This window comes from Gallus gallus, chromosome 1, assembly GCF_016699485.2.
Source record: "Gallus gallus isolate bGalGal1 chromosome 1, bGalGal1.mat.broiler.GRCg7b, whole genome shotgun sequence".
NCBI classification, from domain to species: Eukaryota; Metazoa; Chordata; class Aves; order Galliformes; family Phasianidae; genus Gallus; species Gallus gallus.
In genome coordinates this window covers 35880326-35907311 of record NC_052532.1, presented here as the reverse complement: position 1 = coordinate 35907311, position 26986 = coordinate 35880326, and the positions used below count along the sequence as shown (strand labels likewise).

General features: G+C 40.5%; 1 protein-coding gene across 6 annotated transcripts in view; it reads right to left on the bottom strand.

Moving 5' to 3' along the window:
- The window catches only part of CNOT2 (CCR4-NOT transcription complex subunit 2), an 89634-nt gene that overhangs the window by 31222 nt on the left and 31426 nt on the right, over nucleotides 1-26986 (bottom strand). For 4 of the 6 annotated variants that reach the window (NM_001012808.2, XM_046938284.1, XM_046938268.1 and 1 more), the window contains exon 2: nucleotides 8070-8192. In NM_001012808.2, coding sequence (NP_001012826.1) covers nucleotides 8070-8180 — 111 coding nt within the window. In that variant the 5' untranslated portion in view covers nucleotides 8181-8192. Of the gene's footprint in view, nucleotides 1-8069; nucleotides 8193-8296; nucleotides 15789-20155; nucleotides 20283-26986 lie in introns of those variants that run through there. The other 2 variants (XM_046938260.1, XM_046938274.1) reach the window with 2 other exon arrangements.

Below are 26986 nucleotides of genomic sequence, written 5' to 3'. Positions count from 1 at the left end.
TTGTAGAGAAACCTTTATGGAAGGCCAGAATAAAGACCAAGTACCAAATTCAGCATGTCTAAGAACTCATTTTAAGGTCACCACATACCGAGGACAACAGGGATAACACAACTCAAGAAGAAAAAGGAAATTCAGGGGATCTGTTCCAGGCTGATTAAATGAAGTACCTCTCAAATCTCGTGGAGAAGGAGAACGTTGCATGGGTTTCTCTCTTATTCTGTCTCACTTGATTGTAATATGTCAAATATATACATCAAGATATTTCTGACATTGTAATGTATCACTAAACCTCACCAAACGTTTTTCAGCTAAGTTAGGAGTCATTCACAATCATGTCTACTTTTTCTATTATTTTCATATTACTTATGGCAACAACAAAAAAATGACTAGATTAGCCAAAATGTTAACATTTGCTACCAAAACCTCTTTTTTACACACCAAACCACTGAGCCACTATTAAGTCTCCTTGAACTCTGTCTACCAAAGATGAAGACTCAAAGTGAATGCTATTAAAATAAACGATGCTGGGAGGAATGTTATCTGGTTGGACTATGAGCCACATGATACACAAAACACAACAGTTCTCTAGGAGCATACTTAAAGGGTGCACACTTTTGCTGAGCACGTACAAAATACCATTCTGCATTGGAGCTTTTCAGTTTAATCAATCTGCTGGTGGTCAACAGCTACAAAACCCAGTTGTGCTAAAACACGGCATTTCTCTATTCCAACGTAGCATGATCTAACTGCAATTTATTTCAGGTGGCTTTCCTCTACATGTTGTTTGGTGACTGAGGAAGCCTAAGGCTTGCATCTCCCGCGGGGCCATGAGATAACGCAACAACCAATCCTCTGTGCAACACCAGGGCTGCGTTTTACTGCAGTAGTGCACTGAAGCATAAACACCCAACACGGGCAGACTGACAGACTTGAGCTGCTGGTGATCAACTCAGACGAGAACACCACTTTGCTCACAAGTTTCAGATGGTCACAGTGCATTCTGACCATGTAAGATTCTGCTTCTAAACTTGAATCAGTCGATTAATCCAGCAGACAGATCAATTTCTTTGGACTGGTCCACATAAAAAAAATCATTAAGTCAATAATATACTATCAGGCTATTTACCACTCTTCGTGATGAGCCAGATTTTACCATAACTACTTTCACTAAGTATTGATGGATTTCCTGCAGCAAGTGGATCCAGAAGTATGAACAATCCGGAGAAAAAATTGCTTGAATATGGCAGAGCTGCAAAACAGTTGCTGTGTTTTCCAGCAGGTGAGCCCAGGCCGCAGCTTCCTGATGTGGCAGCACTTTGGCCTGGGGAAAAACAACTCTCCTGCAAAGGCCTGCACGGTGGTGCCATGCAGCTACAACCTAAAGCCACGTTCTTGAACACAAAGCAAGCAGGCCTCAATCTGACTCCAGAAATTCAGCTCCTAAAAGCATAAGATGTTAGAATAAGCAAATAAGTGCGTGAGTAATATCTGGCTTGATAAATGATGGCTTTCTCACAGGTGCAAGCATCAGCATCATTTCATATTTGCACTACTTTATTTCTGGTAACTGCCATCTGTGCTGCACTATTTAACAACAAAACAGCTGACCCACAGCCTCAAAAGGAGAAAGTGTTATAGCAACGTGCACAAAAACCCCAAGCCAATGAATAACTAACTGATAAATGTGATCTGCTATGCCCTGGACAGTTCAGTATGCAGTACTATTAACAGTTCTACTCTATACTACAAACTGGTTTTTAATATGGCATTCATAAAACTCACATTACAACAAAACCCATATAAATCCCCAAATTGGAGAACAATGAATGCATTTTGAAAGTCTGGCAACCAGAATGAATTATCTGTAGGCAAAAATTTTACTCGTCTCCATTACTTGTGAAAAATAAAGACGAATACAATAGCAAAAAAACCCCATGAAATTGCATTCCATCTTCCAGACTTCATCATCTGAGGTTGTGGTCTCCCATCTCTGGTGGTGCCTGGGAGCACACGGAGGTGAGGAGCACATTGTAATCACCACCCCTTATATTGCAGTTACCTGAATTTTTTCTCCTGTTGGCAGTGGCATCTGAAGGTCTTAAGGGAGAGATATTGCCACTGAGTGACAATAACATTACTGATTGCCATCCTTTGTTAATGACAGAGGTTAACATGGTGATTCAAGTAAGACTTCAAAAACAAATTCTCTCTGGGTAGAAACAATCAGTTTGTTGTTGCAGCACGTTAATGCACCAAATGATTACTAAAAACTTGTTGAAAGCCATGAAAAGGAATGCCATAAGACATGAAGATCTAGGACAGCAAAGCAAATATTTTGTTCTAACCAAATATCCACTTCTATACTGAAAGCAAAACCAAAAAACCACCCACAGAGCGAGTATGTAAAACACCAATATTACAATACAATCTGTTCGGTAAACTGAATCACTGTGTAAGAGATAACAACTCTTCCCTTCTAGAATAGGTAGAGGATTTTATCATGGGGTTAATCTGGCTCACAGAACCTCTTCAAATGTTAATGCTGACACACAAGACCTATCTTGTATTGCCGATTTACGTGAAGATGCAATTAAATACAGCTTTTAGACCAAGCACTGAAACAGCTATCACGGTGATCCTTTTTGCCTGTAAAAAATTAAACACAAACTGAGCAGTGTTTGCAATTAAACACTACGATCATCAACAGCAAATTTAATTTTGGTGATAAGTGATGCGAAATAACTAATTAAACTAATTCAGATACATGCTTCTTGCAGACTGCCTGACAGAATATGAAAACCTGTGTTTCTAACTCTTTTTTTCTTGTGTGTTGTTTCATTTGATAACCCCATCCAGATACTAGCTTGCAGTGAAACAGAAAGAGTGCATTTTGCATTTTGAACACTTGGTTCTTTACTCTTTGATGCAAATCTATTACGAAAATGCAAGCTATATGCGGAGTGACAAGAAACTCTGAAAAGGTACACTGCATTAAAACTTTAAAAAAAAGATCCCCTCCCTCCCCAGTATCTCATCCAATCTCATTCCAACTACTTTCAATTTACAGCATTGCAACTTTTATCTGTTGAAAATGTGAGAGGATTTTTTTAGTTCAAATATACCACACACTCACTAAAAGATGCCAAGTGTGCTCAGTCACTCCCTGAGAAGGTAAAATACAACTCCGTTCCTTTGCACCTTACATTTCAAGTAATATATTTCACAAAGCAAGTACAGCAAACAAACCCACTATTCAGTCAAATCCTCAAGTAGGATTACACGTATACTGTTAATGCATACAATAATACTCGGTTTTTTTTCCATTTAAAATAAAAGATATTTAATTATTTTCTCCAAAATAAGCTTTCATGTTTTCCCTTTCACAAATGAAAGCTATTCATATTATGAAAGTTATGTTAATATGCTAGCTATTAGACCAGTCAGCATTAGCTCCAGTGCTGCTGCTGCTCTTTCTGATATGAACGGATTCCATGGGAATTCTTAAATACTTCAACAATTTTAAGTGCAGCATCTGAAGCTAAATTATGACCAACTAACCCAATAGATTCTCACTCAATGACTAAGGCAAACACCAAGCAAGATGCCTTGGGAAGCAAGACACCGTAGTTTTCCTTAGAACCCTAAAGAATAGTGTAAGAAAGTCCACTGCCAAGCTGGAACAATGCAATAGTGTTCAGCAATCATAAAGCAAAGCTATCTTCGGAAGAGTGATTCCCTTCCACATTTAGTTTCCCAAACCTAGCAAGATTCTAGATATATCACCCTGTTCATTAGAAGACAAAGATGCCAACATCTCCCCTCACGCAACTGAGTCCACAACTATCTCATGACAGAGATTCACCTGAATTTAATCCATTCTGGACATGCTTCTGCCAGGGAAGAGTCCTCTGGAAAGTGTCCTCCCAGAATCAATAACCCGTTTCACCGTACTCAGTATCCAAATCTGAGAGCTTCTTTCTTTAGGAAAGGTACTGTCATGTAGCCAGATTAAGAGCTGCAATGAGCCAAACCTCATCTGCAGGTTTGATGTTACTTGTTCATGTTATTAAAATATATTTGATTTCGCAAGCAGTCATATTTTGAAAGAACTGAGCTGCCTAAGAGCTTCATGTCTCAAATGAGAAAGTCCAGAGTCAGTTAAGACATTAAGGCTTTTTTGTTTGTATTTAAGAGAAGAGTGTAAGCCCAGCAAACTAACCCACTGGAAGTGCAAATCACTTGAACCCTGTATCATCTGCTGAGCAAGTAGGCCAAAAAAACCCCAAGTACTGGGCTAAGAAATGCAAACAGCATTCACCACAAAAAAAAAACTTGTCATAATTTGGGCAGATCTTCATGATCACGGCTGCGTACAACACAATTTGCGCCTGCAGCTGACACCAAAAGATGACACTTGAAAAAAGAAACATACATCTGTTTCAGAACTCCTTACCACAGGAAGAGGTGGGTGATAAAATGGCTTCAGATATGATAGGACCAACTAGTTGAAGAAAAGTCTACCACAAGTTTTAGTAGGTAAGAGGATGTCACTTGTTTTGTTTTGTTTTTTATTGTTTTGTTGTTTTTTTTCATTACAGAAAGTTCAAACTGAAGTCATCTGAAGTTTATTGCTATTATTTCCCTTCATTTGAAGAAATTAGGTTCAAAAGTATACTCAGTCCTTGAGTTGCAAATTTCTATCAGTCACTCTACCGAAGCAAAAATAGGTGGACCCCTACCCTTAAAGTGATCTCATTAAGTGAAGAGGCAGATCACCCAGGTTTGCAACATTGGCCACAAATAAGATCTGTAATTATTTTGTGATCACAGCATGCACCTTGCTGCCAAATTCGAGTTACAGAAACACATTTGCTTTAAGCCAAAACTGAAACTATTTTTAAAAACTGTTATATTTTCAGCCAGCCTAATACAAATTATTCAGTAAAGCATTTTTGACTTGGTTATCACACTAAACGCAGCAGAATTCGTAGAAAGAGCATTCGTGGATATACTGTGTTCCACTTCCCTACTTATCACAGAAAGGTTGTGATGACTCAGAGCAAAGCCACCCATTTAAAGAGTAAGCACAGGATTGCTGGAGTAAAATCAAAGGAATGACTGTTTCGTGCCCCCCCAAAAACAGACCCATGCAACACGCAGATGGTTTAGAAGTAACTGTGTGGATAAATATCATGCAAATTCTTCATTTCAAATAGCATGCAAATCCTGAGTGTCTGGAGCTATACCCCCAGTGAAAAAAGGCAAGCTATGAGAAAGCTTTTTGCTTTCAGCTAAAATAAGGCTCTGAAATAAAAGTATCTCCTAAATTCTTTGCTGCTACTTGTTCTCACTTGTCAGAAGTCTTCAAGTCTTAAGATATCACTTCAAGAGCCTTTACTCAGTTCACTTTACCTTCAGGTAAAGAAAAAAGAAATCAAATTCAAATTAGCCAAAGAAACAAGTCACAAGAATACCAAATCAGTAGTGCCATACAAATTGTTTATGAAAAGGCATACAATGTTTTTTTCCCCCCCCCCGCATCTTTTTCAGATAGCTTCTAGATGCTTGTACAACCCTAGTAAATGAAGAACTGTTTCTTAACACAATATGATAAAAAAAAAAATTAAGATATTTAACTTAGGTGTTAAACTACAAAGAACTCCTAAAAAAACTCTCAACCCAGCAAAACTGTGTATGTGACATCACTGTATCTGACCTGAGGACGATGCCTCTTCACAGAAGGGTTTCTGGCTTATGGAAAGTAAAGCAAAGGCTCCAAACTTTATGCAAAATATTATGCTTGCAGTAACTTGAAGAACTTTACAGGATAAGTGAAACACGTGACTGATGAGGGGTTTGTATGTATAGATGGTATGTTGGAGGAAAAAAAAAAGAACTTGGTTTTTTTTTAAAGACTTGTAGCTAAAACCCACCACACATTAAACAAAGCTTTACCTACTCTGAGTAAAGACATAAGATACTGAAGATGAAAAAGCATAGAATGATTTAAATTGCATAAAATTACATAACGTATAGACGAGTCTGCTGTATAAAAAAAATAAATTTTAAGATTTTTTTTCAATAAGGACTGCATTTACAAAGAGATCGTGTATGCTAGGTTTTAGTCTTTTTACTGTCAGTTGCATTGTCTGATTATGTAAGTGACTGTAGCTTCATTTCCCCCCAGAGGTCCTCTACCTTAGTTTTTCTCCACGTTTACGTACTGTATTCCCATCTACGTGTCAAGTAAGAAAGACTAAAAGCCATTTCAGGATCAAGAATGCTGAAGTTTTTCCCCCACAGGTGTTCATAATGCTGCATCCAAACTCTGAAACATGACTCCTCATTAGCTTACTCACTGGAAATTCTGAGCAAACTTCTTTTTGTCTGTCAGTACTAAGTGTTATCCAAACACAAACGCAGTCCAGAAATTTACTGTGTCCTCATAAAGAGAACATCATCTTTTGTAGAATTTCAGTTCAGAAAGTATTTAAGTACACTGTTATTTTGCACTGGAAAAGGTCTTCCGAAGCTGCAAAATTGGTGGGACAGCAACAAGAAAACCAAAAGACAACCATCTTTGCAGACGTTCTCATTTGTTGTTTCATTTGGCTCACAACAAAACAACACGTAATATACACAATACACTTAGCAATACATAAGTGATCAAAGGTGCACAAAACAATGTCAACATCACCACTACATATTTATTTTGATCACCTTTTTAAAAAGTTGTTACAAAAGCATGTAATAGTTTAAGATTTTATAAGCATAAACTCAGAAAGTTGTAATGGCCAATAGTGAAGCTACATAGAAAAAAGGATCCCTTAACAATTATTTGGAAACAAAACTTTAAGAAGCTTTTGCAAAAATGACTCTTCCATCTCCTGTTGGTATGACATCACTCTTCTCTGCCAACTACAGCAGCTTCTATTCCCCATTTTGTCCACTTCTCCCATAAGCTTTCAGGATTTCTCATTAGTCATTCCTGGTGACTGGAACACCCACCTTCCTTCGCTTGAAGTCCCATCCTAAGATCCACTTCTGCAACATTGCCTACAGAAAGAGTAGGCAACTAAAACACTCATACTCTACGTCAACAATGTGCCAAGCAGCAGATTTCACTGTAGACTGTGCAGCATGGAGTTTCACTTTACCTTTCTGACCACATCCTACACGACTTCTCCCTAAATGTATCAAATCTAGTAGAGGGAATTTACTAACTGAGAACCAGTAATAGCACTGATGTCTGAGAGTGCTCCCTGCACCTCTAGGTACTTACAAAAGAGAAAGCATGTTCAGTGTTACACGTATTCCACTGTGCATGTGTGCATCTGTGGAATGCACATGTATGTAATGGACAAACATGAAAAGAATAGCCTTTTTTTTCCAGTGTAAAATGTTCCAATCATTTGCTAGCTCACCTGAACTTTCTCATCAAGCTCATTAAAACAACTTTAATTAGAGGTGGAACATATTGGTTAAGCATTTTTTGGTTTTGCTTAAAAAGCCATGACAGTAAACCTATTTCCTCCTACCCTTGAAAATTTTGATTAAATTTAACTAACAGCCTATAGAAAATGTCTACGTTTACACAGGTCAAAGTCTGTAACACCATGTTCACTTTGGTATTAAACAGTTACATACACTACAAAGGGAAAAAATGTTTAAGAATGGCTGATTTTGTAACTTTCTTCTATTACAAAAGGGAGTGATGCCTAACTCAGACTACCTGAGCAGATAAACAAGCTGTGCAAGGCGCTGTCAAAAATGACCACTGAAGATGAAAAACGCAAAAACACAACAAAAACAATTGAGATAACACATAACTACTAGATACAACCAATGATCTAGTTTAAGTTACAAATACAGTTCTCAAAGATGAAAAAATAAAGCCTTAGCAAGGCTATGATCGAAGCTTTCTGTGCATAAATACTAAAGCTAAAACAGTTGCCAGTGAAAATAGTTACACACATCTTAAAGCTTGATGAAGCCTTGCCTTACATACATTTAACATGCTTGAAACTGCCTCACTATTAAAAGGGGGAAAACAAGCTTATTCAACTTACATCTTTTTCTGACCGATGTGGGAACATCGATGATTGGCTGTAGTACATGTTTTCATCATGGTAGTCACCATCAACCCCCTCTACAAACTTCTTCCTTGAAGCACCAAACATGCTGTTTGTCACCTAAAGAAAAGAAACGATACGTAAGATTGAGCTTGCTACACACTTCAGTATCATACTTCTAAAATACATGTATGTATGGACTGTTAAGGAGTTATTCTAAAAACCTGAAATTTCCTCTGTAAATCTTGTATAGATATTGCCAGTGTAATGACTCGGCCATCCAGGATTTTCAGTGACAAATACTTATTTCAGAAGGGACAAGGATGGGAAGTGATCAGATGGCTTGGTTTGCGGAGGAGCGTATGTCCCAGTGCCTTTCACTCAGGTTTTAGACTTAGAGAATGTCAGACAAGTAAAACTCAGTTTACCCCTTCTCAGAAGAAACATTAAATTAGAAGAAAATACAGGACTGTTTCTTAGAGAGCAACCAAATTAATAACAAAAATAAGAAGAAAAAAAAACATAGCAAAAAAGGAGACAAGGAAACCAGGCTTCAACATCACAAGTTTTGGGGGGAAAAAACAAAACAAACCCAAAAAACCAAAACAATTTTCTGCTTGACCCTGCACACCCTGACCCATGATGAAGTAAGAGCAGGTTGAGCTTAACCACACTCAACTGTGACATCAAGACTGGCAAAGTTATTGCAGGCATCCATAGGAAAACACAAGGTTTTATTTTGCCCTTAACTCCCCGAGGCACTCACGCACACACACAGCTGCTAAGTCAGGAACTTGAAACTGAAGAAAGAGCAACCATGCAGCTGCTCACAGAACCCTAATTCATGAGCAAATTTCCTCCCACAGTAAGGTCACACAATGTCACTACGGGATCTACCACATACAGTGCATATTTATGCACCTGACTTATTTTATTTATGTAAAAACACGCACCGCTGTCAAATTTCTAACCTGTCTGGCTACCAAACACTGTGCCCTCACAGAGCAGGCTAACCAACAGGTTTATGTTCAGACCAGCTGAATGGCACACACTGGCCAGCAGCGTGCAGCCGGCCCTTCCCTTGTATGGAACAGAAGACTGGAGAGGGGGCAATGAATAGGGGGCAATCAAAGCTGAACTGCAGCACAGCTTCACATGGATCTGTAACATCATGAAGATAAGGAAGGGAAATTGCAGCTGGCTTATGAAATGCTCTGAGCCTGAAGACTTACTGTCATCACTGCTGACAGCACCAGACTTTAAAAGAAAAGCAAAGCATCCTTTTATGCTACCTTGGGCTCACAGCTGACACTGACTGGATTTCAAAACACTTTTTCTGTTCGGCTGTGAGAGGAGCTACTTTCAGCTCAAAACCCTCTTCTCCTCAGCGACACAAATCTACTCTGGTATTCCTCATAGTGTGGCTTATTCACATTTCACCTTTATCGACAAAGATCCCCATGCAGTTTGGTAACACAGGTGCTCCCATACCACAAGCAACCTACCTCCACTGTTTCAAAGTCACAGCACTTCTGAGCAAAAGCGGAGCGCTTAGGATGCACACACACTGTGGCTATCATCACAGAAATGACCCAAAATGTTCAGCTAAACAACAGCTTACGCTGGTCTCAGAAAGAAAATTCACTTACACAGACCGCCGATGCCTACAAACAATTAACAATCTATCCCAGGTATATAAAGGCACATGAAGGTACTGTGCATCTTCTCCAGATGAAACTTGCTCTTTTTTGTGCAATACCACAAAGCACAAATGTAGAGTCCCAAAGTGCTCCAACGTATCCAGCTGACTTTCACACTTGTAGTGAAGCTTTCATTACACTATAAGCATATCCCACTGTGCTAATCCCCTTACAATGCAATTATCACCTACCAGATGGAATGGAGCATTTAACAGGCTAAGGGGATTATCTTGTCCTTTGCTCTGCCTGAATAAAGTATGGAGAAAAGGGTAGCCGGCTTTCACCATTGCAGAAATGATAATGAAATGTTTGGGTGAAGCTATCCCCCAGCAGCTCAGCTTATCAGCCAACCACAGCTTTTGAAAAGGTAAAAACGCAGTTCCTCACAAGTCCCTAAGGATTTTTCACAACTCTTAACAATACCTGGGATAAGAGATGACTTTTTTTCCTGTTAATTCTAATGAAAAGATGTATTAGAAGGCTAATTTTTTTTTTTAAAGCTACCATCCGTTGACATGCTACCATGAAAATACAAAACCTGTGACCAAAAGCAAATCAACGAAGCACACACTGCAAGGTACGGACGTAATGCGTCCTTCAGAACCGCAATACAGGAACTATAGGTGGGAAACAACAATTCTGTCTCTGACCCCATAACGCTTTGGGGTCTCATTTCTGCAGACATTTACACACGGTTGGCCACATACACACACAGCCACCATAAAGGCTTCTGAGGCAGTGGGATACGGTCAGAGCTTTAAGTCTCGGAATACTTTTAAAGCTGCTACAAGGATGCTGATGTGTGGATTTCATCTTCTGGCACATCAAAAAGCTGGAAGATATTTTTACGCTTCCTTCCAAATTATAAGTGCCTAAGAGATTATTTTCTACAGTGATAATTGTATGAGAAAGCAGCCCAAAAACTCATCAAGATTATGCCCAGAGGACTGACAAAACGCACCGATACTAATACGGAACCTTACAACTGCATGGTTATTAAAAAGAAGTGAAGAAAGCTTTTCATAATTAGAGGAATAAAATATCAATATTTTTATTGGCAACCCACATTTTCACATGGTAACTAAAAAGACAGGGCTGACGAAATGCAGGGAGCGGAGCAGTGTTATCAGGATGCAGCTGCAGGTGGGACAGGGCAGCCCTGAAGGAACCCTGCCCACAACCAGTAACCAGCTGCGCTGCACTGAAGCCCTTTCAGAGTTGAGTAGGGCCTCTGCCTTTTTGTGAGCACCGACATCTTCACAGCAGCCTGAGGGAAGTGCTACGGGCACTGCAGGTCCTGTTGGCAGCTGCTGGGTCTCAGCAGGGTTTCCCTGAGCTAAGAGGGCTTCCAGTTGATCTTGGAGCACACCACCACTACCCAGCCCTCCAAAGCCAGGCAGCCACCGAAGACCAGTGAGCGGGATTAAAGGCTGGAGCTGCAGCTGCCATCCAGAGACTGCTTAAGTGCAGACAGTTCTCAGGTGAGCACCAACAGCCAGTTTACCTGCTTCCCAGCAGAATTCGGTGACAGAAAGCGGCTGGCAAGCCTCTGAATGCGAGATCCTATCCCTGTGCACAGTTCTGTAATATGACAGAGGGGTTATGTAAAGACATAGGATTTGTCTATAACATAGAACTTACTAAAATCTCTGTCTTAAGCTGCAGAAAGATCTTTTTAATTACTTAAAAGGGATGCTATGATTGCATATTACATTATTTTAACAGCTTGAAGCAAATAAGTTAGTTTTACAATATGAAACGAATTCTGTGGCTGCTTTGCAGTACTACTATAGGTAGACCCAACGACAGCTCAGCTCACTCATGACGTCAACACTGGCAACCCAAAACTAGGAGGACAATATAACATCTCCCCGGAGAATGTATGTTTTTGATTTTGTACAGAGCAGAAAAAATCAATCACAACTGACTTAACTCCTCATCACCGTAAGAGCTGAAAACTGTATGAAATCATACAAATAAAAAAAACCGAACCACTTTAGGAGTTTGGGCAGCATCTCCTCTGTCCTGTTCCTCAAATGACAGTGGTGTTTGCCAACATGCACACTGCCACTGTAAGAGCTCAACTCCAGGTTACAATCTCAGCCTGATGCTATGTTGTTTCCACCAAGCTATAGCCCAGGGCTTCTGATGTCGCTGTTTAGCTCTTAGCAAGCAAAGCCAACCATTTGCTCTATTTTTACTTCCCATTACAAATCAACGCTTTCAAATAAGATAGGATACTTGAAGTGTCTACGAAAGAATGTCTCAATGAGCCTTCCAGTGAAAAGCAGGCGTCAATTCAATTAAGTATCACAAGTCACACACCGGTAACCACCAAATCAATCTGCAATTAAAGTCCAAACAGAATCTGTAATTCCATCAGTTGGTACTTTTACAAGATAGCATAAATCTTATTTATAGGAAAAGCTAACATTTATGACCGCACTTCTCAATGTCAAAAATAATTCCAATTTGACACAAAGGGGAATTGATACACAATTGAATATAAACTCCTAAGTTGCTTGACAAAAAAGAGCTCTGAAATCCCAGCCCTCGGGTGGAATATGTTAAGAGTTACTTAAAAACAGAATAAAGCACAAAATGTTGTGCTCATGTACACTTTAAAAATACATCTATCTCATTTCCAGGATGAAAGAGAAACAGAACTTGATGTTGAGACACTCCTCTTCCCTCATTTAATTTCACTATCACAATCATTCAGTTTCTCCAAGGTGATGCTAATAGAGCATTCTCCATGCTTACAGCATGGTAATCTTTCAAATAACAACTCCATAGTATCAACTGTACATAAGCATGGAAAAAGAACATTACACACTATTTCTTTTATACGTAAAACGAGCACAGATTCGTACTCACTGTAATAAAACAATGAAATATGCCTTTTGTCCATCTTCATCACTGGCTTTACCTTCCTTTAATCTACTTCAGCATCTTTAAGTTAAAATTTCAGAAATATGGAAGACTGAAATGAAGACCACAACACAAGTGAGAAACAAGCCTATCCATAACCCCGAGGGCTGCACAGCCTTCAGAATAGTCTCACAGTGTTTGTGTCATATGGTTGAAAAATTGAGTATTTTTCAAATTCAAGCAACACTGTGGCAATCAGCTTCTTGCTTCCTCTCTATGGCCCGTCCTGACGGAGTGCTGGTTTATTTGTTCTTCTGGTCGCTTTGGCCACTTGCTACTTTTCACATCTTTGAAATGTCTTTTCTGTGTTTTATACTTAGCTTGCCCGAAGATTATTTTCTTTATCTTCTCTTTGAGAGTACACTTCATTGATCAGATCCGTGGAAGGCATCCACACAGCTTAGGGAAGAATCACATCCCCAGTCACCGTTGGTTTCTTTCATCTTCCAAATCCCAGACCTGTGATGTGCGGGTACAGAACCTGCAGGACATCCATCCTGGAATGTGGGAGATGTCAGCCACGTCGTGAAACTCATTGGAGCTGTTTACATTCTAAATTTTCAAGTCTAGCTGTAGTGATCCTGATGATGATTACTCTACTTTAGCGTGGGTTACTTTTCTTGTTGTTCCTATATTGTTTTATTTCAGGACAGTTTTAAAATAACAGATAGGCTAACTTGAATTTCTAGCAAACGATTACAGTACACCCTTTCATGTTAACAAAATATCAGTTTTCAAGGACAACAGTTGGAGTCTTTTTAAAAGAAGAGATACAGCTGCCGAGTTTATAAACAAAACAACAAAACCCACAAAATACACATCAGTTTCAGTTTACAGGTCACCTGGGTCTTTCAGCCTACCCAAACCAAGAACAATCCCTTATTTCAATAGGAACAGTAAGAAACTGTGCTAATCAAAATTACAAGAAAAATTAATGAGGTCACAAAACAGTGCAGAATCACAGTGTTGCCTAACTCAGTTCTGTACAGATAATCATCACATCTGCTTCCAATATTCTCATAACAAGTGTAGTTCTACAGTGGCACTTCTCCCAGACACTCCAAGTTCATTCTGCAAGTCCCTCTCCACTAGAATTTGAGCCTCAGCCATACGTAAAACTTCTCATTGGAAGACATCAGAATGATAACTTCATCCCTCATTGCGTATGATAATCTGAAACGCACTCCATTGCGTAATTCAGAAATGGACTGGCTGACAACTGCTTGCAGTTTTGACTAAAAGTTCATTTCACAACTGAACATTTCAATTCGTCAGATGGACTGCGCCAGAGATGATTTTTCTGCAGATACAAGTTGTGCTGTATTTCAAAAGGCACCTTCTCACAGCAGATTAAAGATACTCTCACTCAGCAAGTTAATCTATTTGAATTTTATCTCCAGGTTTATGCCTAGACTTCCCTTTACAACAAATAAACGGATACATCAATAAATAATGCAGGAAAAGGCAATTTACACATTCGGAGAGTCTAGAGCCATGCACTCTGGAGTGTTCCCTAACAGAGCACATGCAATGGTAAAGCCCAACTTTAAAAGATTAAGAAATAAGCACCGTTCTAAGCTCTTGAGAAATACCCAAATGCTATTGTTTTCTCAAGTCCTCAAAGAAACTGGAATACAGCATTTTCTTAAACATTGCAATACGCAGCAAACAGATAAAAATACAGTTCCCACATTCAGCAAAATTCAGCTGCTACAAATTCTGTGCATGGTCAAACTCACATCGTATACGTACAATGTGAAATCTGTCTGAATCACGGAATGGCTTGGGTTGGAAGGGACCACAAGGATCATGAATCGCCAACCCTCCTGCCACAGGCAGGGCCACCAACCTCCATGTTTAATACTAAACCAGGCTGCCCAGGGCCCCATCCAACCTGGCCTTGAACACCTCCAGGGATGGGGCATCCACAACCTCTCTGGGCAGCCTGTGCCATATCCCCTGATATCCAACCTAAATCTTCCCTCCTCCAACTTAAAAACATTTCCCTTTCTCTTGCCAAGGCTATCCTAAAGGTTGACTTAAAAATAAAAATAAAAATCACCTCAGCACCAGAAAAGGAATAATTCCCACTAGTTCCCCTCAGCCATGAGCATCGCATGGTGTCAAGACAAAAATATTACCACTCCATAAGGAGAAGGGAAAAACCCCAAACACAAATACTAAAACGAAAACATGAAGTAATAGGGAAGCAATAGGCTACCTAAATGAATGACAGTCCTGTGACAGAGCAGAAAGTCAGACTCCGTAAGGATAAGTGCCTGTTGCCAGCACAACAACAGTCACCTCAGACTTCCGGGCTCTGCAGCCTTCATCCCAACTCCAAAGAGCTCAGACAGGTGTGGGAAGAAGAATCACTACCCGTAATGTGCAAACACAGGATAATATTTACCTTCCTCAGATGACTCACAGTTCCTGTCTTTTTAGCTACTTCAGAGCAAGTTCTTGACTTAAGGTTACTCATTTGTCAACTGCTACAGCACGTTAAGAAACAATCCCACCTTCAGATATGAAACCAAAACAGCAGCGCTTGAAAGTCAACTATTCGAACTGCATCGGGAGTCACTCACTGATTCACTGTCACTACACAGACCCAAGTGTTGTGAGTTTTTTGCAGTGGGTTTTTTTTAATGTTTGTGTGTGTGTGTGTGTGTGTGTGTGTGTGTGTGTGTGTGTGTTTCTTGCCTAAGAGGATGATTTTAAGAAGCATCTGACTTGAGAAATAACGCTAAGGTGCACACAAGTACAAGTTTCAACGAGGTAATTGCTGCCTCAAAGAAGATCACATTGCTTCTGAAATTTTATTCATATCTACATGTATTCCATCTTCTTGCTAATGCTGACTTCTGACTTTTTAAAGGGACAGGTGTTTTTCCACCTTGGATAAGAATGTGTATGCATTACACAGGGAGCTGTCTAAGAACAAGAGGTTCCAAAGGTAATCACAGAATACCCCCATAGTTGGAAAGGATGCTTCTTCAACTCCAGCACCTGGGGCCATGACCACTGCCCTGTGCAGCCCATTCCATGCCCACCGCCCTCTGGTGCAGACCCTTTCCCTAACCCCAGCTGCCCCTCCCCTGACACAGCTCCATGCCGTTCCCTCAGGCCCTGTCGCTGTCACACAGAGCAGAGCTCAGCACTGCCCCTCCGCTCCCTGTGATGAGCGGCAGCTGCCATCAGGCCTCCCCTCAGCTCCTCTGCTCTGAGCGCACCAAGGAACCTCAGCTGTTCCTCATAGGTCTTGGCCTCCAGACTCTTCATCCTTGTACATCTCTTTTGGAAGCTCTCTAATAGTTTTATGTCCTTCTGATATTGTGGCACCCAAGCTGCATGCACTGCTCAAGGTGAGGCCACGCAGCAGAGAGCAGAGCTGGACAATCTCTTCCTTTGCCAGGCTGGTGGTGCTGGGCCTGGTTCACCCTAGGACATGGTTGGCCCCTTGGGCTGCAGGGCACACTGCTGGCTCAGATTCATTTTGCTGTCAACCACAACCAAAATATAGGGTTTTTTTTGTTTGTTTGTTTTTCAAGAGTTGCAAAATGTCAGCAGTAAGGCATTCACACAGCCCCTACATATTCTGAGCCTTAACTGCAGGATCTCCACTTATCCATGGGACAGCTGCAGCTACACTAACAAACAGTGGTACATATAGTCTTATTCCTTAGGCCCACATGTGCATAAACCCAGCTCTAAAGGGACAAACAAGCAGGAAGTTCTCCATTTTTCTTTCCTGTTAGCAATTGCAATACCCAAAAGCAGTATCCAAATGAGTTTTCACAGCATCACTAAAGCAGTATATTCCAGACTATTCTTCAGGAATCAGCCTGGAATTTGCTTCTCTCATCCTGCCTCACAGCCTTCCTTCCAAAGCATATCATCCCAAACCACGACCTATCCTTCATCTGCTCTCCTCTGTTCTCAGCTGGCTCCCATTCACTTCACTTTAGTGGCCACAAACAGCAAACTTTCAGAAAATATTTTTCTATGTTGGAAATTGTTAAGTGGAGCACGCATAATTCAGATAATTAGAGAAATGAACCTATTAAAAAAATCATACTAAGCTTCAAATTGCTTTCCTCAGAAGCCTGGAACTGTGACAGATTCTATGCATTTCTCATGGAAGCAATAAAAGGCTCATGTGCCCAAAAAACCATGAACAGAAGGGAGCAGTTCAGGTGGAAGGGATCTACAAAGATCACCTAGTCCAACTGCCTGACTGCTTCAGGGTTGACCAGAATTTAAAGCACATTACTGAGGGCAGTGTCTGAATGCCACTGGAGCACTGACAGGCATCTACCACCTCACTAGGAAGTCTCTCCCAGTGTCTGACCATCCAGAAATATTTCCTGCTGCCCAGCCCAACCCTCCCCTGGCAGCTCTGTGCCATTCCCATTCTGCCATCAGTTCCCAGGAGCAGAGCCCGGCACCTCTCTCTGCTTCCCCTCCTCAGGAGCTGCAGAGAGCACTGTGGTTGACTGTCAGCTTCCTCACTTCCAAGCTGGGCAGCCCAGTGCCCTCAGCCTTTCCTCACAGGAGATGCCTTCCAGCCCTGTTACCTGCTTTGTTGCCCCTCTCTGGATGCTTCTAAGGATCCTGGTGTCCTTTTAATAACGTGGAGTCCAGAACTGCACACAACATTCAAGGTAAGACTGCAACACCAAATACAGTGGAAGAATCACCTCTTTTGACCAGCTGGCTATGTTGGGTCAGAAGGGTTTTGGGGTTTAATTCACCCCAACATGTGGCTTGCCCCTTTGGCTGCCAGGGCACACTGCTGACTCATGAAATGAAATAAGACTCATGTAACTACGTTAGTAGCTTCAGCTGAAAATTCAAAGACTGCAAGACAAGGAGGTAAAGCACATACTGGGAACAAAACGTTTCAACTTGATAAAGCTATTGCAATTTACATAAGCAGTTGAAAACAGGGTATTTCCACAGGGAAATGCCAGTCCACTGTTGATGTATCAGCGGTATCAACCCTGGTTACCGTATTCCCCCCCACTGATGGGATGCACTGAAAGCAGTCTGTTATCTAGCACACACACCATGGGCTGTGTATGGGCATGCAGATGAGAAGAGAAATAAATAAATAAATAAGAACCTCAAAGGACATAAAGGAACTCCTATAACGATAATTAAGCAGGTCAAGGGATAATCAGATAGGCAATAAAGCAGATTTGAAATCTCATATTTTAATTCATGGAATCCCCAGACAGGATGAGCATGTTTCTTGATGAAAAGTTCAGAATGTCTTAAAGGGAAAAAAAAGAAATCTTTACGAGGCTTTTGTTCTTCACTGCCATCTGACAGCCATGACATATTCATAAAGCTTAGTTTTGCTTCCTGGGCTTTATATGTTTGTTCTTCTTAAGAACGATCAGAACGGGAAGTGAAGTAAGACGGCAAGCTGGACTTCTGCTTCACAAGAAAGAGACCCACTATGCTAAAATATCTTCTCTCCAAGTCATAGCTTCAGTACCAACACGATTTACCATCCCTGATGCTGAGTATCACTCTAGCTAGACAACAACTTTTTTTCCAATGGACGACACAAATAATTCAGACACAGACCAACAGAGATTAACCCAGAAGACAAACCACCTGCCAGCCCAGGCCAAGTCCGACAACTGCCTGCATTAGGGTTCCACTTGTGAGATACGGGTAACTGCTCCCAGCACCATGGAAATCGTATAAAGCTTTCATTCACAATTCCGCTTTGCTCCTTATCGCATTGGTGAATCCCCCGAGAAGTTGTAAGAAAACTCACATTGACATGCAAAACTTACATTGAAATAAGGTGGTCATTATTTTCCAGAATTACGCCCGCTGTAACTAGTGTGCTAATAGCTCATCCTTGCCACAGAGAGTCTGTGGCTGTGCCAGAAGCCAACCGTCTACAAGCTACAACTTAGAGAGAATGAGAAAGGCTATGTGCCCATGTGGAAGACAAATATGAATTTGATGGCCAACTTCATTACAAACAAAGCATGTGCTTTTCAGTGACTTGAAACAGACAATGTGTTATTCTACAAATTACTGTCTGCTTCATTAGACTCTCCCATTTAATGTATATACATTTAGTTATATGTCAGCCAAGCATGACATTATTCCTAATTAAATTTGTATATACTTAAGCCTCCAAAACGTAAGACATAACTTCACACAGAAGTGGTACACTATACAAACAACGGTTTTGTGCAATTAAAAACTCCTTAATTCTCTTGTAAAATAAATCCCACTGCTTCAAATTCTTCGCTAAATTTCTTCTATTTTCCAAATCAGAAACTCCTACAAGGGAAAGCTGGCAGTGGGCAGAGAGAAAAACAACGCTCCCAGAAGTCCGAGAGAGGAATCCAGGGGACATAAAAGCGAAGAGCAACCAGCAGCAACAGCCCTGGCAGGACAAAGGACTGTGGCATGGAGTTTCCTCCTTACCCCCTCTTGTCTCAAACCAGCTGGAGCTCACGATCAAGGGAAGGTGGTTGCTGATACAGCAGCTAAGACACTTTGGAGCAGTTAGTTGGACAGCATCCATATGCCTGACAGTAAGCAAGCAAGATCAAGCACCCTCTCTGTGACAATGGAACAACGTTCTTTCCTTTTACAACCTGATGTGGTCTCTTGCATCCCATCTGAGCCAAGTGGCTATCACACCATCTGCTAAGGAGCCCAGACTTCTTCTTCCCCTGTGCTTTCAGTACAAGAAGGGTAACCATCACTCAGGATAGGACGTTTCCAAGCTGATTCTAAACAAGCTCCTCTTTTCAAGACTACCGCAGGTGTAGGATTTAGCTGTGTTGGTTTTATTTGTTCCCTCCCCCAACCTCAAAATCATCGATTCAGCAAACTCTTTTAAACAGTACCACTGCTACCTATTCCTTCCCAGACACAGCCAAAACTTTCATCTTTGATTCATCTAAAACACTGCACTTGAACTAAGCGCAAGTTTCAAAAGCATTTCCTGCAGTTAAGCACTATGTAGTCAGATGAAGACCATAAGCAGAAACAGTAAAGTTTTTTTTTTCCATTTATTAGAGTGATGGAGTTGACAGTAAGTAATTCCATACAAGGCCCACTGCTACTTTATTTTTTTAACAGGAAAAAAAAAAATAAGGTTGTTGTTGTTGTCAAAGGATCATAATATAGACTGAAAGGGAGCACAACTGATTCTTAAAGATATTTACAGTACGTTCACACATCCATTACTACAGTAAGCTGCAGACCATTTGTTTATAGCATCATTAAGGAAGAGGTAATGCTACTGTTTTTATGTTATATTGAACTTAGAGAAAGGTTTCCTTTTAGTTTGGGTTTCCTTTCTTGTTGTTGTTTTTTCACCCCCAGAGATACTCAAAAAACCAGAAGCAGCTCAGAATCCTCCAGCCAAAAAATTCATTCCGCACATACAACACATCAAGCTTCTCTTACCTCAAAACACGGCTAGAAAATTCAAAACATTAAGAATGTTTAAAAGTGAATTTCTGAAGAAAAAGAAATCTTTACGAGGTGCCACGGCTTCCTGGCAGCATACTTGCTTCTCAGTGACTCCTCCTCCAGGCGCTGCAAGCACGCTGAAGGTACGCTCTGCAGAGGCAGAAACGTTTCCCAAGAGCACACGCGGGTTAAAGTTAAGTGCATGTACAGCTTTTTAGCACGTCCTCCTAAAACATACTTAAGGGAGTCTGTGACTGTTCAGGGCAGACCCAAAAATGTGAAGTTAATCAAAGGATAGGAAACTTTTTTTTTTTTTCTTTTTAATGAAAACATTAGGTTGCTTTGGTAAGCACGTTTCTTTAAAGTATTCCAGAGCCTATTTCTTGTATCCCTCTCACTACAAAGCCAGGCTGTATTGTGATTACAACCACACAGGGTTCAGCCATACAGTGAACCGTCACAAAGCAACTCTGAAGTTTTTACATCATATCTAAAGAACAAAGGCTCATGCAGCCTTAACAACTAAAGTCATTACTCAATCTATCTTAAAGATAATGAAAAAGTAGCAGACCTGTTTAATGTTCTGAACTGCAATTGTGCACTGACTTTTTTATTTTTTTTATTTCTATTTTTTAACTTTTTTTCTGTGTTTTTAAGCGTTAATTGCTTTTTATAAAGGATTTTCCAAGTCAGATCCTGTTCCATGTTGGAGGAGTGCTGTTCCTCGCACACCACCACACATACAAGTGCCAAGCAGGACTAGGAAAGCAGTGCAGTGCAAAGACATGACAGATACATTTATTAATCTTCCCCATGTTGAATTTATACCTATTCAGTCACTGTGTTCACCATTAAGGTCATCCAAAAAATGAATTAACTAGCTGTTATGCTGTCATTTAGGCAGGTAGATGTCAGTCAGATTCTCTTGTTGTAAAACTTTGGCTCAACGAGTACTGTAAACCATTTAAACATCCCAAACTGAAATAACATGTCATCTTTCATCCTCAAGCAATTCTCTTTTGGAGTGACAGACTTTATGCCACAACATTATAAAACTGACTGCCAATTTGGGGTAGCTCTGAGCTCAGACTGCAAATGCTGCTTAGACCTGGCCCAAGTCCCAGACATGGGATGATCCCCCAACATCTCCTACTTTCCTCCCAGTTTCTCAGAAAACACTGCCGTAAGTATTCAGAGCATCAAGACAATATGGCAATTTTCAGTACCCCAACAGCCTGGTAAATCCAGCAACAATACATCCAGCAACAGTGCTGCCTGTTATTCTGCTCTCAATAAAGTATTTTATCGAAAATCGGATCACTCAGCCTTCAAATAAGAGAGATAGTCTTGCTCACAATAGAAGTTTTGTTTTCGGTGAAGTGTTTGCAGAAGCAAGACCTCAACTTTCATTTTTTCCTTCCCTACAGCTGGTTTCATAAAATTCAGAAATTATTGCTGGCCAGGATTATTATCACACTTTCATCTAGGGTTGCAATAGCAAAGCACTTCCATCAGTTTTGGTCTCCATTCCCATTTTCCCAGTATTGCAGATGGGAAAAATGTAAGAATTTACATCACGATGCTACAATCTGATGCCAAATTCTTTCAAGTCTTCTCAGGGTCAGCCAAGTCCTGGAAGAAGCTGTTGCTTCTTAAATGACATAATCCTTCCCCCCCCCGCCCTGCACGACTCTGAAGCAGGAATCTTAAAAGTTTTGCTTATAAAAGGAGACACGATTCCAGCACTAAATCTTGTACAGGAAAGATAACTGGATGGAGAGAGAACAATTTCCTCGCCACATTTCAGACATTAAAATAAATTTCAGATAACTCTATTTAATTTATCTCTGTATTAAACGCGCAGAAAAAGGAAGTTAAGATTTGTACTCAAAATCCAAATTAATACTTCAAAGGCATGGGTACGTCTTCCCTGAGCAGCAGCCTAATAAGATCACGAAAGGTGCTACATTTTGTCGTGAATCTCTGTTCTGAATAACTGGAAGCAGTTATGACTTACGTAAATTGGTAATGTAACTGTTTTCAAATTAAACAAAACATCACTCACGTAATACAGCTCTTTCCAACAACTGGGAATACACAACAACTAGCTCTCAATAACTACAAGCAGCAAAAGCACTTACAGGTACTGAAGCATTCTTTGGGCTTCATTCCCTCCCTTACTGCCATCGCTTTTAAAAATGTGATTCTGAATCTCTGTGGTGCCATAAGCTCCTGTACTGCATCGTTTATTAAGTGTATCCTTTATCACTTTTGTTACCCCTTCTCCCCATTTCTGAAAGGGAAGCTATCAAAATGCTTATTCCTACAAAGAAAAACGTTCCTGGAGGCAGCACGCGAACAGCTCAGAGAAGCACTGTGCAGAATTTACAGCTTCCAACAGCTAATTGCTAATAAGTGTTCTTTTGAATTCTGTTCACCACTGCACAGAGTTTATCTTCAAAAAGTTAACTCAGAAACAACAGTATCTTTAAGGTACACTGTTTAGAATTATCAAATTTGGAGATTCCTTGAAGGAACAAAACATTGCATCAGAATTCTGTTAAACAACTGCAAGGAAAAGTCCAAATGACTCACCACACTGAATATCTGATGAAAGCTTTGAAAGCAAAGGCAGCAATGCAGCTATCCGACTGGTGGCTGGAGGAAGCAGTTTACCTCACTCAGAAGTGGTGTTTGAGAATCACAGAATAGAATCACAGAATCACCGAGGTTGGAAAAGACCCACAGAATCACCCAGTCCAACCATTCACCCATCACCCATAGTTCTCACTAAACCATGTCCCACAACACAGTGTCCAAACGTTCCTTGAACACCTCCAGGGTCTGTGACTCCACCACCTCCCTGGACAGCCCATTCCAGTGCCCAAACAGGAATGCTGTTCAAGAAGTTCTAAAACCAGCTTTTAAGCAATACCAAGTCTACTGCGGGGTAAAATACAAATTCATGGCCTGCTGTAGTCCACAGTTATAAAAATTGATGGTAAGCAAGTTATTTGGATTTTGATGTAACAGATGTCTTCCACACATTCAGTGAGTGATTCTTACACTGAGGGGATTCACTACAGCAGGAATCATCACTTGCATCACTGAGCAGGATATTCTCCACAAGACATAAGGTTTCACAGTAGCAAGTCTGCTCACACTGTACTGCTCTTGGCTAACAAGTGAAAGTGTCACTGAACGGGCTTGTTACATGACTGCAGAATACCACACCATAGGGAATGGATTAGGACAATGACATTACCTTAACTGCCAAGAAACCGTACGTTAAGGTCAAAGCACTAAGGAATAAAGCACTCTGTTTTTCAAAGTTGTCCAAATTCACTTTATCAAAAGGATGAACTCTTGACAACTGCTGGTGATGGACAAGAACGCTGAAAAAAATCCAACAAGCACGGACTGCATCCACTTGTGGATCAAACTGGGGTGGTACCTTAGTTCCCAAAGGGCTGCTGACAAGTCACAGAAGATGAGCAGCAACCTAAACCCCTGATTTATTCCTGGTAGGGCACACTGAAATTAGCGGGACATCCTGCCCAAGCACACACAAACTGCCAAGCAGTACGTGCAGGTTTGGTTTTCCTTTCCTTGCCCCACTACCTCCACACTGAGAAACTGCAACAACAAAGTATCTTTAAATCTCCAGATCCTAAAATAATATTTGCTGTTACTTTCACGCTCCTCAATAAAAGTGCAAACCCTCAACCTATAATTTCATTTGGAAGAACTTATAATATTGACCGATGTCAGTTAATTTATGTTTTGGGTACTAAAATAAGTGTTGTATGAGACAACAGTGCCAAAGGAACAGAATCTGCCATGAAGAACGTACAGAGACGAGGTGCATGATTTGAACTGCCAAGAAGTGAATAAATAGATTTGTTGAGCTTTAGAATAAACTCTGAGATAATTGGTTTGGGTGCGCATAGTCCTCGTTCAGCAGATTAAACTGAGGAACTGTAGGCCAGAAGCTGTAGAAGAAAACTTGAAAGCTTCTACTTTACTTCTACAGAACAAAATAATTCAACACACTTTTTAGTATACTATGACCTGGAGTTTTAGAAGAGCTCTCTGCATCCTTTAAGCATTCCTTTTTCTGGATTCCCTGTAAAGACTAGTCCAATTCGTTGACAAAAGGCTGAAATGAAGCTGCTTAAGCCTTTCACTTTCAGCATAGAAAGTGTATCCTTATTCACTTCTTTCCTCCTTTTGTTATTGTTTTCCAGTTCAACAGGTTTGATGTTTGTTTTTTTTTTTCCTAACCACAATTCTGATGACTTTCAGGAAAAACATTTCTTAAATCTCAGTCATTTCAAGTGATCCATCAAACTTCAAGAGAAGAAAAGCAGGGGCTTAACTTAAAAATCCATGACAATACAGAGAAAAATATGAGCCCCTTTGGGAACATGGTGACTCCTATCAGTTCTTATCTATTGCTCTGTGTTCATACTTGCTAATTCTCATAAAAAGGCAAGCATGTGCACTGTTCTTGTAGAGAACAGCACACAGCTCCTCACTGAGCTTGCTACATTCTTCACATGCATTCCGTAAGAACTACAAACTTCTATGATTAATTGGTTGTGTCCTTTACATGAAAGTTTATGGTTTGTTTCTCCCACTACTCTAGTATGTACTCATACAGACAGCTACATCCTCTACATCAGGGCTTCTGAAACAGAACTGGATCGTTCTTGTCCAAAGCACCAGACTTTTTTTGATTACTAAAAAAACCCACACTGGAAAACTCTCTTGCAAAAGCATCCCTCTGTCCTGCTCTAAAATACCTACTTTTAGGGAAAGAAAACAACACGGTAGGTATAGCCTTTTATGAGAGGATTCTGTAAAATTCCTTGTTATCGTTGTTAGAGACAATGAAAAAGAGAGTAGAAAGAGAAGACTGCAGATCTAAAATAGGTTTCCTTTACAAGACAAAGCCATCTTAACACTACAGAATGAAGAGAGCTGACGATTATATGCAATAAATGAATGACTTCATGTATGAATCCAGTATTTCAGAACAGGTCTGTCTGGTACTGCTTTATGAAGTATCAGATCTAGCCCAAATTTAAATAAGCAGGGCTAAGCAGCCACTCCTGAATCACATGAGTAGGAGCACACAAGCTATACCAGTCCTTAATCCCCATGCCCTCATGTCTGTATTTGTCTCAAGAAGGGATCCTATTGCCTGGTTCAGAATAAGTAAATTCATTTACAATGCAAGTCACCCGTCTGCCTAATCACAGCTGTTAGGATGGATCCTGCCTTCCTGGCACAAGGGTACCTGAAACCATGAGCTTCAAACTTCTGGTTAGCAGTTCACGTGTTCTAGTGCACTTGAATTGCTGGCTCACGTAACAAAGCCCTCACCTAGATGCGGGACTGTAATCCCATGCTACAGGCTGCTCAGGCCTCAGCTCCTTTCAAGCAAGCCTCAGAAGCTACTTGTGAGAAGGCGTGCTCTCTAATGGGGAAGTAAACTACTTACCTGGCTTTGCTCTATGAAGGCTGAAACAACCTGGAGACTGCCTTGGAAGCAAAAGCAGCACACGGACACATTATTTTCAGGCACAAGAAACCAACCTGGGCCAAGCAGAACTTTTTCCCAGCCCATTCACAATGCTGGGACAGGAGCTGGGAGTGCAAAGGAGGGAAGCACACAGTCACACTTTCAAACCCCAGAAAGGAAGGCTGAACGCAACACCACATGGCAAATGGAAGAAGAAACTCCTGAGAAAGACTTGTGGGGCTTCCCACACAACAGCATTAAATTCAAACGTGCATGCGCCAAAATGTAAAACAGAGCAATCCCAAAAGCAAGCTGCTCTCGAGGCTGACCGCCTCCAATGCTCATCTTACTTTAATGAGTTTTAAACATGTCGTGACACGTTACTGGGAACTTGCCCATGCTCCTTTCACTTGCTATTTGCCAAAACCCAGAAGCTAACTCCAAAGTTCTTAAACTTGGGGTCTTTTAGATCACGGTTTTCTCCCCCAATAATCTGTAAGCTCTAATTAGCTCACAATCTGCTGAAATTCTTTTCCCACTCAGAGCAATACCTTTTACTTTCAAAATGGCACAATACCTGTTTAGAAACGTTTATTTTTTCCCTCTCTGCTTTTTAAGCCACAGATAGAAAACACGACCACATTATAGTTTGTAGGTTTGTGACTTCCACTAACAACTGAAGCCACTGACTTTTCAACTCTGATGTGATGACAAACAACAACCACCATTAAACTGAACTTTCCATCTTCAAAGACAACTTTACTCAGTTAAACGCAATACTATTCTAAACTAACCTATATAATTGAATATACAATTCATGAAAAAAAAAAAAAAGAGAAATTAAGGTGTGTTTTTTCTAGTTTTTACCCTTTGAGATGAAGAAACAACTCAGGTTTTCCAGTAAACATTTATCTGCAGAGCAAAGTACGTTCATGGGAAAAATGTAGCTGATTGTTGCCAATATAGCAAAATGCAGAGTTCACCTATCCATGTTCAGTACTACTACTGCAAAGTTACAATCATGGAACCCAGAATAATTTTTACTATGATTAGAAAATATTGTAGAAGAGAATTCACCGAAACGTAGCAATTATTGCACTGCATTTTGATGCATTAAGTGTAGCAAAACACTGACAGTCAACAGAATTGAGAAACCCATGCCCAATGCCTTTACAACTTACATTACTGAAGCTACATTCGAGCACAGGGAAGATGTCAGGAAGAACACCATTTGCAAATCTTCAAGAAACAAATTTGCCCCATTCTAAAAATCACATATAAAAGTAAGAACAGTTGTT